We start from the raw sequence: 12,342 nt of genomic DNA, 5'->3' as shown, positions 1-12,342 counted from the left end.
AGTGCCTCACTACTATCTCAACTTAACAGTAATTAATTTGTGTTGTCCTCACTTCTTTCTCTTGAAGTGCGTGTCTGTATGTGTGTGTATGTATGTGTGTGTGTGTGTGTGTGTGTGTGTGTGTGTGTGTGTTTGTGTGTCAGAGCTGACTGGGAGGAGAAGGCAGCTGTGTGAAACTATAAGAGCCAGCATAATATTACACATACACACAAACAATTTCTGTCAAAATACATTTTATAAGCACACAAGGAAAGATAGAGGACTCAAGGTGGTGTGTTGTACTGATAGAGAAGGAGAGAGTGAAAGAGTAAAACTGATTTCAATTCTCTTCTCACCTTTATGAACCCTGACCACTGAGGAAACAGACTGAGAGAGAAAAGAAAGGAAGTTAATGCCCAGGGCAGAATAAAAGAAAGCCCTGCACAGTAGTGGGTCTCAAACAATATTTCAGCATTTCATGCTTCTTTCATGTACTGGATACAGACATAAGGCGCATAGCTGGACTCTCATGAACACATTTTGATGTTTGTTCATTTGACCTTTGTGTGAGCATAAGTCCCACTCTGTTTTTGGCGTTTGATCAGTTCGACAGCTGTAGGTTTGAGGAGGTTCTTACCATCACCTGGATGTTTTTTAGTGTACTTACACCTAAGGGTGCATTCTCATCGAGGAGAAGTGAACATTTTCACAAATATCTACATAATTACATTGTTAAAATGTAACCAGAATGTTTGTGTTGCTTTCCTTAAATTACAACATTCTAGAAATACTATTCATTCATTCATTCGTTGTCTGTAACTGCTTATCCAGTTCAGGGTCGCGGTGGGTCCGGAGCCTACCCGGAATCACTGGGCGCAAGGCAGGAACCTACAACCTCCACAAGCTGACTTCACCTAACACAAGTGACTGCAACACAACCTGCTGAACTTCCCGTGCCACCCTCTAGAAATATTATTGAGTAAGAATTCACAGCGAATGAGACAGAATCATACATCCCAGGAATTTAAAGGGACACTAAGTAAATTGAGCCATTTTTGCTTCTGTGCTCCCCCTACAAGTACAGAGTGTAATTCACTTTTACAGCAATATCCTGAAACCAAGGGGGGAGGGAATGGGGATGGTTTCCTACCCTCCTCCAAATGTCACATAGCACAGTTTCTGTAGTGCTGAGCCTGGAGTAGCAATGACAGAGACTGTATTCTCCCTATTACAAGTCAGTGAAACATCACAGTGACTCTGAAGTAAATTTAAGGTAAAAATTTTACCTAGTGTTCCTTTAAATGCCTGTAGATGCTACCTCACAGAAAACTATTATACAGCATAGTTACAAACACATACATTTTGATTAATTTATACATGGAGAAGTGTAGTAAACAACATTTCTATATTTTATGGGTGTCAATTATTCAAATATGCAAATCACATCAGTTATAGTGAAATATTTTATTTTCTTAAATTGAATTCTCCTTTACATGAGTGGGGAAAAAAGTGTCATCCAAATATATTTATTACTTTCAGTAATTCAGGAACATTACTTTCAACTTGTCTCAACTTGTGACATGTTCCATGTCAAGACCAAGACAAGGAACAGATACATTTTAGAGATAAAATGAAAAACAGATAGACCATTTAGGAATAGAGTTCCCTTTGTTTTTCCTTAGATTTATTCTTGAGGATGTCTGTGGGGTCCTTGTCTAACAGGTACAGAGGAAACACAGCACAGATTTAACACAACAGCATCAGGTGATATACACAGGCAATGCAATCACATTAGTAAGTAAGCTGGCTGAGTCAAACGTTAAGAAACCAATCAGTCTGGTTCGGTAATGAGATCTTAGTCAGTACATTTCTTTATCACACAACCTCAAAACCAAATCAATCTGAATCAGTCTGAGTCTGTGACTGTGAAAAAGAGCAACTTTCCTAAAGAATAGGTTAATTGAAGTTCCATTGTGTATGCCTATTTTCACATTTAGAAGTGTGGGTGTGTTTGTATGCTAGTGTGAAAGTCTGTTGTGTGTCACTGTGCACTGTGAGCTACTGTGAAATCGAAGAAAACTGCATTTTATATGCAGTCATTCTTGGCTAATAAAGCCAGACTCTGAAGAACCTTTTTGAAGTCAATGTAAATGTCCTATACCAACTGTGTTTTCATTTGAAACAAGCATCCAAGCAAAACAAGCACCCAAGGAGCTTTCCTAAGAGTCTGTGGGGCAGAACATTTCATCAAGGGATTTGATGCATGTCAACCTATTAAATTCATACACTTGTGTGCATGATCTGACCAGTTCTCCTGTGTTTGGATCATTTGTTTTGAGCTTGTACACTTGTCTCCAGTGCGCAGTGTGCCAGGTCGCAATGTAAGTCCACTGGAGACACCTGCCCTGCTGATCCTGAACAGGGATTCACCTCCATCCATCTCCATCAGCAGCCGTTTCAGTCTGAGATTTCTTGTGTGTGTTTGTGTTTAAATACCTCCACAGTAGAGGGAAAATCCATACTTTCTGTTCTCTCTCCACTTCTCAGAGATAAAGCACTCCAGTGGGCTTGCTTTTTTGCAGACCCTTAAATAATGTATGTAAGCCACTGAGGACAGCACAAACAGATTCCATGTGAGGCTACATAAGTATCGCACTGTTCAGATTCCCTTTTACTGCTGCTAAATCCTGCCCCAAATCCTTCAGCTTTACCCGCTTATGCCACCCTCTCACGACACACACTGCCACATGGGGAACACCGTGCAAAAAAAACGTTGCTTAGTCCTGCTTTCAGTAACCCTCCCACCCCCACCCCCACCTAGCACCACACACACCAACAACACAGCAACTGTCCGTAGTCACAGTGTTGAGGCCAGCCCTTAGGGTATATTGATTTGGCCTGACTCAATAAAGTATACTGTATCTGACTGAATCAGGAGCTCACTGAGTTCTCAAGTTTATTGTAGGTTTTTTTTTTATTGTAGTTAAAACAATAAAACTCCAAAACTGAAAATATGCATGTATATAATATATTTATAACAACAACAACAACAACAGCAATAATAATAATAATAAAGTTTTTATTGATGTTATTCTCATTAATGAACATATTGTTGATGATGATCATCTATAAATAAAAATTTGCCCTCAGATTTGGCTAAATTTCACACATTGCTATTAGGTGGGTGATGGCAACTAGTAACCAAAGGCAGTGTAACCAAAGACAGTGATTTTTCTCGTGAACCAGCGAGGGTATTAATGTACCAGTAAGTAAGTACCAGTTTATTTTGAGAAAACTGGATTGTCTATGCCCTGTGAAGAATTGGCGCCCCCTCCAGGGTATATTCCCGCCTTGCGCCCAATGATTCCGCGTAGGCTCTGGACCCATCGTGACCCTGAATTGTATAAGCGGTTACAGATAATGAATGAATGAATGAATGAATGAAAGGATTGTCTATGGCACTATTTCTGGTCCTTTTATATATTTAAGATATCTTGGTCTTGACTGTAATGGTCTGGATTCGCACACTACAGTGTGCTTTATGAGAGACTGTAAAGTGAGGCGAGCCAGCCTGTAGAGAAATAAAAAACCTCCCACAATCACTCAACACCAGTTAAAGGGTTATCAGATAGTGAGGCCACATGAGCAATCAATGAATGCAAACAGGGTTATCTCCCAGCAAACAAATGAAGCTGTGCTGCCGCTCCCACCAGTGAGCTCAGGCTCAGGGTCTGGAACAGATGCGTAGCGATGCTGAATAGAAGCTTGTGCTGTATAGTTATCTGACATATATGCACCTACACACACACGCACACACACACACAAGGATAACCACATTGCCCCCTGTTGTTGTTCTTTGGAACTGCAGTGAGAATAGCAACTCCTCAAGGTTCATTATCTCATGCTAGCAGAGAGGCCTGTTAATGTAAAGGCCATATAGCCTTGTGGTTACAGGTGTTAAGGTATGGGCAGAAAGTAAATGCATAAATGAGAGAGAAACCCCAAGCGAAAGCCGAGCACACCTGTCTTTTGGAGATTACTGTTAAGTCTTTTTTTGCTTTCCCCTTGTTAGTTATTGTATTTGTTGATGAAGATGGAAAGTGTTGCCTCACTGGACTTCCACCTGCTTCAGCAATTCACAAACAAAGAGGAAATTCTGCAAATATGGAAATCTACATCAGCAAAACAAAGGCGTTTCAAGTGCACAACCAATCTGGCTTCAACTCCAGCAGTCCTAATTTATTTTTTTCTGCAGAATGGTTGCTTCTAAGAAAATATTTAATTGCCACAAAATACACTGTATTGTCAAAAGTATGCGCTCATCTGCCTTGGCACTGAAATGAAATTGATAGACATCCAATTCTTAATCCATAGAATTTAATATAACATCAGCCCACCCTTTGCAGCTATAACAGCTTCACCTCTTCTGGGAAGGCTTTCCACATGGTTTACGAGTGTGTTTATGGGAATTGTTGACCATTCTTCCAGAAGTGCATTTGTGAGGTCAGATACTGATATTAGATGAGAAGACCTCGCTCACAGTCTCCGCTCTAATTCATCCCACAGGTGTTCTATTGGGTTGAGGTCAGGACTCTGGCCAGTCAAGTTCTTCCACACCAAACTCGCTCATCCATGTCTTTATGGACCTTGCTTTGTGCACTGGTGCACACTGAGGTGTTCTCAGCAGGTTTCCTCTGGGTGATCCCAAAAAACAAAACAACAAAAAAATTGGTTTGTCGACTGACGGGGTGAAATTTTCCAGAGGGTTGTTTGTGTGTGGGTGTTAATGACAGGGTGAGCATGTGTTCCCACCTTGAGCCACAGGCCACAGTGCTTCCAGGTAGCCCATGTGTCCCCACCATGACCCTGATCAGGATGAAACCATTACAGAACATGAATAAATAACTTTTGGAAATGAAAACCCAAATACATTCAACATTATCTGGACAATTTGGATCTTGCATATCCATAGCATCAAGCTGTGTTCTCATATCGGGAGGTTGGACATAAACATCTGCAGATATTTTCAAGCCTGGAGCTTGAGAAAAGATGATTTTCTATCAATGTACTTTATGTTTATGCATGTTTGATGGCCTTCCAGTTTTTTTTTTAAGCTGGAAATGAACAAATGGTTTGTTTTCCTCAGTTTATTTTCCTCAGAACTGTACGTCATGTACCATCAATCTAAAGATTCCTTCATGCCACCACATTTTTTTTTAAAGAGTGTGGCTTTCGTATACGGTGTCTGAGTTTCTGCAGCATGGGAGCGAAATGTGACAGAAAGTTGGAAGGACCAAGGCAGCGGTGATGGACTGAGCAGACTCCTAAAGCTCTGTGGTTTAATCTGATAAAGGATTCTTGGAGGGAAGGAAATGTAATTAATCCACAAACAGGGAAATAAGCCCAAGCTCTGTCCATCACACCACTCAGCCACCGGCCCTCCACTGAAGTCTAAATCCCTTTTTCTGCCGAGCCGGTCGCTTTTACGCTTTTAATCTACTCGGGCTACAGAGGAGAGCCTATCTAGAGGGGAGGTGGGTGGAAAAAATCCATGAGACCACCATTCAGCAGTGTTTCAGGATTTTTTTTCCCCCTTAATCCCTTTGTTCTGATGCGACATGCACGGTGCACCTCACTGATAAACTGTCACCCTTTTTTGCTTAATTAATTTCAGATTGAAACTTGAGGGGAATAATTGTGGTTTTGTTGCTGTCAGGCTCCTTTAAGTGTGGTGCATCGCATGCATGAGACAACCTGCTTTGATGACTTGAAAGGTTTTTGCTGTTTGGAGAAAGAATGAGAAACAAGGAATTTGCAGTTGAGAAGAAACAAGGGGCTTGGCGTAGCTTTGTTGTTCAGAAGCAAAGTTGCTGGATATATTTAGAGGATGATGAGGAAGGAACTGAGCAGGTTAAGTGTACAATATTGGCAGTGGGGGAAACCCTGAGATTTAGGTGTCCTTGAGAGACAGAGAGAGAGAGAGAGAGAGAGGCAGAGATGGAGATATGTGGAAGGCAGAGAAAGAACAGGAGACGGAGAAGGCAGAGGAAGAGAGAGAAAGAGAGCGAGATAGCAGGAGGAACAGTACTGTGTGTTAAGCCACAAGGCTGTCGTGTCAGAGTGCAAGGGTCACGTGTGTGTTATCGCGTTTGTTCCAACTCCAGCCGACTGCTGCCACAACCACTTTGGTCCAGTCAGATTGACGCTAATTAGATCAAACACTCTTTCGTCCTGCTCCCTCCATCACTCATTCCCTCCACGTCTCTGAGCTGTCCCTCCATACGATAGACCTGCACCCCCGCACCCCCACCCCTTTCTCCTCCTCCTGAAAAAGTCGGAGAGATGAGGGGGAAAGGATGGTTGTGGTGGGGGTGGGGGTTCTTATCCCTTTCTCGCCTGACTTCATTGCATCTCGCAGAAGCGAGGTGAATTGATTTGCTTATGTATTTTCTTGTTTGGGCGCTGACTCTCTTTGCCTAAGGAGAAAGAATTACCTGCTATGTTACCGCCGCTCCCTGCATGAACACCCGCTGCCGGAGTCTCATTACATTTGCACACAGCATTTTTTTTTCCTCTCTCTCTCTGAAACAGAGGTTTTCACCGTGCTTCTGAGCATTGTTCAATTTTTATTTCCTTTTCAGATTCACTTAGGGCCAGAAAACCACAAAAGTGTCTCGTCTAAAAAAAGATATGAGGGTGTTGGGTGGGGTGGTGGGGAGGATCAATAGTTCCTCCTATTAAATATTCCCCCCATCGAATCTGGCACGCTTCGATCGGTCTGCAGTTTCTGAGGCCTACAGGCCAATTCATTTCTGAACGTCTTGCAAAATTACTGCTTGCATTTTTCAAAAGTGCTCCTTAATCTCATTTTGTGGATGCAGCCCAGGAGGTAAGTAAGAGCAGGACAGCGCAGTGGAGAAAGAAACAGAGATGTAATGGGGAAACTGGGAGACGCTGGAGAAACTAAAGCTCAATATTACCTTTGTCCCACAGAGGTTTCATTTTTCAACCCAGTGTCCGGCGCTTAAGATTTGTTTTATTTTAACGTTATCTTAGTAATGAAAGTTGGACCCCAGGTCAAACGCAGAGGAAATGAATGCAGTTTTGGAGTCTGAAACTTGTTTGAGTCAAAGGTTGACTAGCTTTCAGTAAATAGTGTGAAGAATTTGATGTGACTTGCACCTGATACTTTATACTTTTGGAAAACACCTTTCTACACATTCAAAGCATAATTAATCTCCCATCATCACTTCTATAAATGGCATAGGCAGAAAGATAAAAATACCAACTGATCTAGAGCAATATAGCCCATTTTCACACATAGCAAAGTCATAACACATACATGAACTACAGCACAATGGCAGGTGTTATAGCTCTAGTTATGACGTTGAGTAAAGCGTTAGACACAGTAGTTTGAAAACTTTTCAATCATGACATCCCAAGAAATCCAAAGCCATGATTGATTTGAGTTAATGTTAATCAACGAGGGTAGGTATTAAGATCAGTATCTTTTTCATTTTTTCACAGGATTCCTCTCTTTTCAATTTAAATTGAGTGGCACTGGGACAGGTTTCCATAAATTAACATGCTTCAGGGAACTATGCAGAAACACACTTTTTCATGCTACCTCATTTAAATAAAACATTTTATAGTGCAAAACAAGCACTGATTGCCTTCTGAGCATAAAAAAAGAAAAGGGTACACCAGCTAAACCTGATCAAACTGTCTAGCACCACTGGCTTGTACATGTCCAGTCAGATATCTCTGCAGAACTGCTTCAAACGCTTAATTAAACATATCATCACTGTCCAAAGACAAGTATCCCCTACCTGGCAATCACTCATTCTGAGTTTCTTCATCGCTTTGTGAAACGGTCGTTATTCTGACACCGATTGGCTTGGCTCATTCAGAGACTACAAACCAGTGGAGTTTAGTTTGACGATCCATTCTAGAAAAGCAAGAGAAACCGCAAACATCTTCTGTCTATGTGTTTAGCTATTTTGAAGTTGAATAATAGGGGAGGCTGTTGACGGATGCACTGTTTTCTTCCTCAGTCTCCCTCATAAGTGCTTAGCATTTTCACTGCCACACTAACATAAGAAAACACTGTATAGTAATTTTATAGTAGTATAATGCCACAGTAGTCTGTCATTCCTTGTAGGTCTGTTTAGCCTCGGTGCATGTGCTTGTTCTTATATTCAAGGTCTTTTCAAAAGCCAAATGTCAAACCTGTTCATTAGAATTATACCTTGTCCTGATGCTGCTCAGAAAAATCAAATTTAAGTGAAAGTATCATTTTTCTTAATTGCACAGAGCCTGCCATCACGCTCCTGTGAGCTCCTCTGTTCACTGCAGCTTGTTTGAATAGCTTGTTTTTTGTCTTTGTTTGATTGTTTGTTTTTTTGTTAAGTTTTTTTTTTGTTTGTTTGTTTTTGTTTTTTTTTTCCTCATTCAAAATGTATCATTAAACAAACATTGTAAATATTTGGCTTTGTTTTCCCTAGGACTTTAATTATGACATTTTCACTAATATTTCCCTGAATTAATGTAATCTTTGAGTGCTGTAGTGCTGCTTAAAGACATGTCTGTTTCTTCTGCCTTTGCTGACTATTTTTTTTCCTCTCTTCTCCTCTTTTCTCTTCTGTTCTATTTTATTCTGTTCTATTCTAATCTTTTCATTACTTTTCTCTTCACTTCTCTTCTATTCTCATTCACTTTTAAATCCTCTTTCTCGCACACACTCTTACTCTCACTCTCTCCCTGTGTTTCTTTCTCTCTCTCAGGCCTGTAAATTTCTGCAAAACCTTTCGGTGGTCCTCTCACTAAAGCTGAAGAATATTTACCAGTCCGTGCCCCACCCCCCACATCAAACCAAGGCCGAGGCGGCAGGAGAGGACCTCCTACACGACTTTTGAGAAGACTCCCCCTTTCACACCAAGTCACATACTCTTCCCTTCTAAAGCCCCTGGTTTAGCTCTATACTTTCTCTTTCTCTCCACCTCCCTCTCATTCTGACCAGCACCTTCACCATTCCCCTGTCCCCTTTTCTCCACTTCACTCCTCTCCTTCCCTTCTCTGTCACTCGTTCTCTCCATACCTCTGGACACTGTCATGGACGCCACCGCCTGAATGAACTTTCACTGGATAAAAAGGACGTAGCACATGGAGGGAAAGGCAGCAGGACTTGCTGATGTATTTTATTTGTCTCTGGTTAAAGACTACTGTACAACTTTGTTTACTAATGTAAGGAGAGGATGTTAAGGCCTGTTTAGTCTGCAGTGACCGTGGTTTCTTAGGGAAAGGTGGTAGCCAAAAGCCTTCAAAGTTTAAAGTCAGATCTCTGGAGTCTTTATTTTCTGTTCTCGGTTTTTAAAATGGCATTAGTTGTTATGGAGTGGAATATATCTTTCTAGTAATGGTGTGAAACCAGTGGGGGAAAAGAAGTACAACAGTATGTATATTTTATTTTTTACCATTGTACAAAATGTATTAATTAACTTATGTAATTTGACTGCAGACTCTTCAATTACCCCTCACAAATAAAAGGCAAAAACCTGTATCTTTTTGGGGAATTTTAGGCACTATTTCTAATTCTCTTGATGTATTTCCTCTTTTTTTTCATGTACTAGCTCCAGTTTTTTCAAGAATGTGTGGTTGAATCTGGAGTTTTAAACTAATTTGCAAACTGGCAATCTGTCCAACCTGTGTTTTCATGAATCTGTTGGTATGACATTTTAGTCTCACCCTCCCCTCGACCCCTGAAGAGAGGCCAAGGAAGGCTGTCGGTTTGGTGGTTCGTCTTTTGAGCTTGTGAGAAGAGCATAAAAAAAGAGAGATGAAAAAAAAAAGAAATAATAATAATGTGTGTGTGTATGGGGAGGGGGGGTTGTGCAGAAGACCCTATAAGTCCTGGTAAAGCAAAGAAAACTATGACCTTACGAATGAGTTATGTCTGTCTTTTGCACTAATTTAATAAAGCTGTTACTGTACTTCCCACCACTTTAACTTTGCTTTTTCTTTAATAAATGCTAACTCTGGAAGTCCCAGGCTCTTTGCCGAGCTGATAGTTCCGCTATGAACAAACAGCATGAAGTATGAGCACACTGCTACTGCTATCCTGAGAACCAAATGGACCCTAATGGTGGAGGTAATAGATTGAAACTACAAAGACTACACAGTGAGAGGCTCCATGGCTCTGCTGAACGCCTGCTATTTCAGGATGACGAGCCATCGTCTTCCAGGCCTCATCTCTGGCCCTCTGATCAGTCCTCACTGTGCCAAAAGATTCTGCACAGCAGTGGCAACCCGAACAGAAAAACAGCTCCATGGCAGACAAGCCTCAGGGAAAACACATTTGCCATTAGCCATTTAAACTTTAAAGGAATACTGCAGTCATTTTCAACCTAATTTCTGTTTCCCACATCTCTACCTGATACCTAGAGATAGTAATTTCCTTGTGCCTTAAACCTGTCACACTGGAAGCCAATGGACAGATTCTTCAGTGATTAACTGTATGTTACACAGTACAGATAAATGGTTGTTTCTAATTGAATTACTGTCCATGACTCTACTACATGTGTTGTAGTAGCATTCACTGATTTATTTATTTATTTTTTTGATAAATATACACTGATCAACCATAAAACTGTCACTTTATTTGATCATATAGGAGTACTCTACAACTAGAGAATGTAGTCCATCTGTTGCTTTATATGTTTTGTTTTTCTTTTTTTTTTTATCTCTGTTCTTCAGTGGTCAGGACCACCACAGAGCAGCATTTGTTTGAGTGTTGGATCGTTCTCAGTATTGCAGTGACACTGACCTGGACGTGGTGTCTTAGTTTATGTTGTGAGGATCAGACACAGCAGTGTTACTCGAGTTTTTAAACACTGTGTCCACTCACTGTCCACACTGTTAGACACACCTACCTTGTTGGTCCACCTTGTAGATGTAGAGTCTCTCATTTATCTCATCTGTTGCTGCACAGTCTGTGTTGGTCATCCTCTGGCTCCTCACGAGTGGTCACAGGATTCAGCACTGCAGCACTGCTGTGTCTGATCTCGTTGTACCACTGCAGTGTAAGGACTCATCCACCAATCAAATAATACTTGCTTTATTGTGGTAATTTGAGCGTCCTAAGCATAGAAGAATGTGGTGAAAGAGGGTTAACAAAATATACACAGCAGCATATGTAATACAGTCTACAACTGTAGTACCACAAAGTGAACCTATATGGTAAATGGAGCTAATAAAATAAGTGGTGAGTGTAGAAACAAAGAGGTGATTTTTATTTTATGGCTGATTCATGAGGATGTAGATTTGAAGATATGTTACAAATGTTCTAAAGTATTAAAACTACCCGTCAGAGGTAGTGATGCCCTATTCATTTCATTCCACATACACTCAATCTGATCAACAGCATTGTGACTTGAACAATGTGATGCTGACCACAGAAGATATATTAACCAAAAATATCATATTTCATCTCCCTGTCCCACCACCCCCGCATATCACTGACAGAAAATGCTGAGCGAGCTTACATACCCTCCCTGATACTAGGTTTCACTTAGAAATACACCACAACACAGAAGAAAAATGCTTTATGAGTTCTGATACACATGAACTTTATGATTTATAATAAACATTTTCTTACCATTGGATAGTGAAGGCTTCTATTGTAAATGAAGCCTATAGAGTTTTGTGACTGGTTTAATGTGCATCTTTAATCCTTTATTAATGTACAGTGAAGCCACTGGTCTCAGGCAGCTCCTGTTTCAGGGACACCATGCTGGGCAGGCGAAAGACAGGTACTTTATTGTCCAGCCCGAGATGGAAGCAGGAAACCTTCCGCTTCATCACACTCTGGAGCCCTAGCCTGTATCTATCCTGCTGTGCTGCTAATACACCTCAACAAATGGAGCTGGGTTTCATTTCAAATGGGAAGAGTCCTCAAAAGCTGGGCCTAGAGCTGAGTATCCACTGTATCCACAGATGTCTTCTCTTCCACAGCCTTGTCCCTTTCTCCCAGTCGCCATTTCATTGTAAATTCCCATTCATTTTGTGCCACATCAATTTTTAATTACACAATGTAAATAATAAAGCTGAGGACTTTTTCTGGGTGACGTTATACACTTTCAGACGTGTCTTTGAATCTCAAAAGCACAGAGCCTTACTTTTTATAGGAACAATGGCGACCCGACCTCAAATCAATAAATGATCATGGTGTGTCATTAGGATCTAAGTAATGAAATGTAATTGGAACATGGCTTTGATTCAGATCAGGGGGCTGCAGTGGGACAGAACGCACTCTTTATGAAATCTTCATGCGCCGATCTGCTGGGAGCCCACAGCGGGAGTTGAACA

General features: G+C 41.0%; 1 protein-coding gene across 2 annotated transcripts in view; it reads left to right on the top strand.

The window, feature by feature from the left end:
* Positions 1-9,954, top strand: part of cdh13 (cadherin 13, H-cadherin (heart)) — a 508,194-nt gene extending 498,240 nt beyond the window's left edge. For both annotated transcript variants that reach the window (XM_066685111.1, XM_066685110.1), the window contains one exon: positions 8,763-9,954. In XM_066685111.1, coding sequence (XP_066541208.1) covers positions 8,763-8,770 — 8 coding nt within the window. In that variant the 3' untranslated portion in view covers positions 8,771-9,954. The remainder of the gene's footprint in view (positions 1-8,762) is intronic.
* The last annotated feature ends 2,388 nt before the right edge of the window (positions 9,955-12,342 follow it).

This window comes from Hoplias malabaricus, chromosome 11 (genome assembly GCF_029633855.1).
Source record: "Hoplias malabaricus isolate fHopMal1 chromosome 11, fHopMal1.hap1, whole genome shotgun sequence".
Taxonomy (NCBI): Eukaryota; Metazoa; Chordata; class Actinopteri; order Characiformes; family Erythrinidae; genus Hoplias; species Hoplias malabaricus.
Note: the sequence above shows the minus strand (reverse complement) of the source record. Positions and strands in the feature narration are given on the sequence as shown.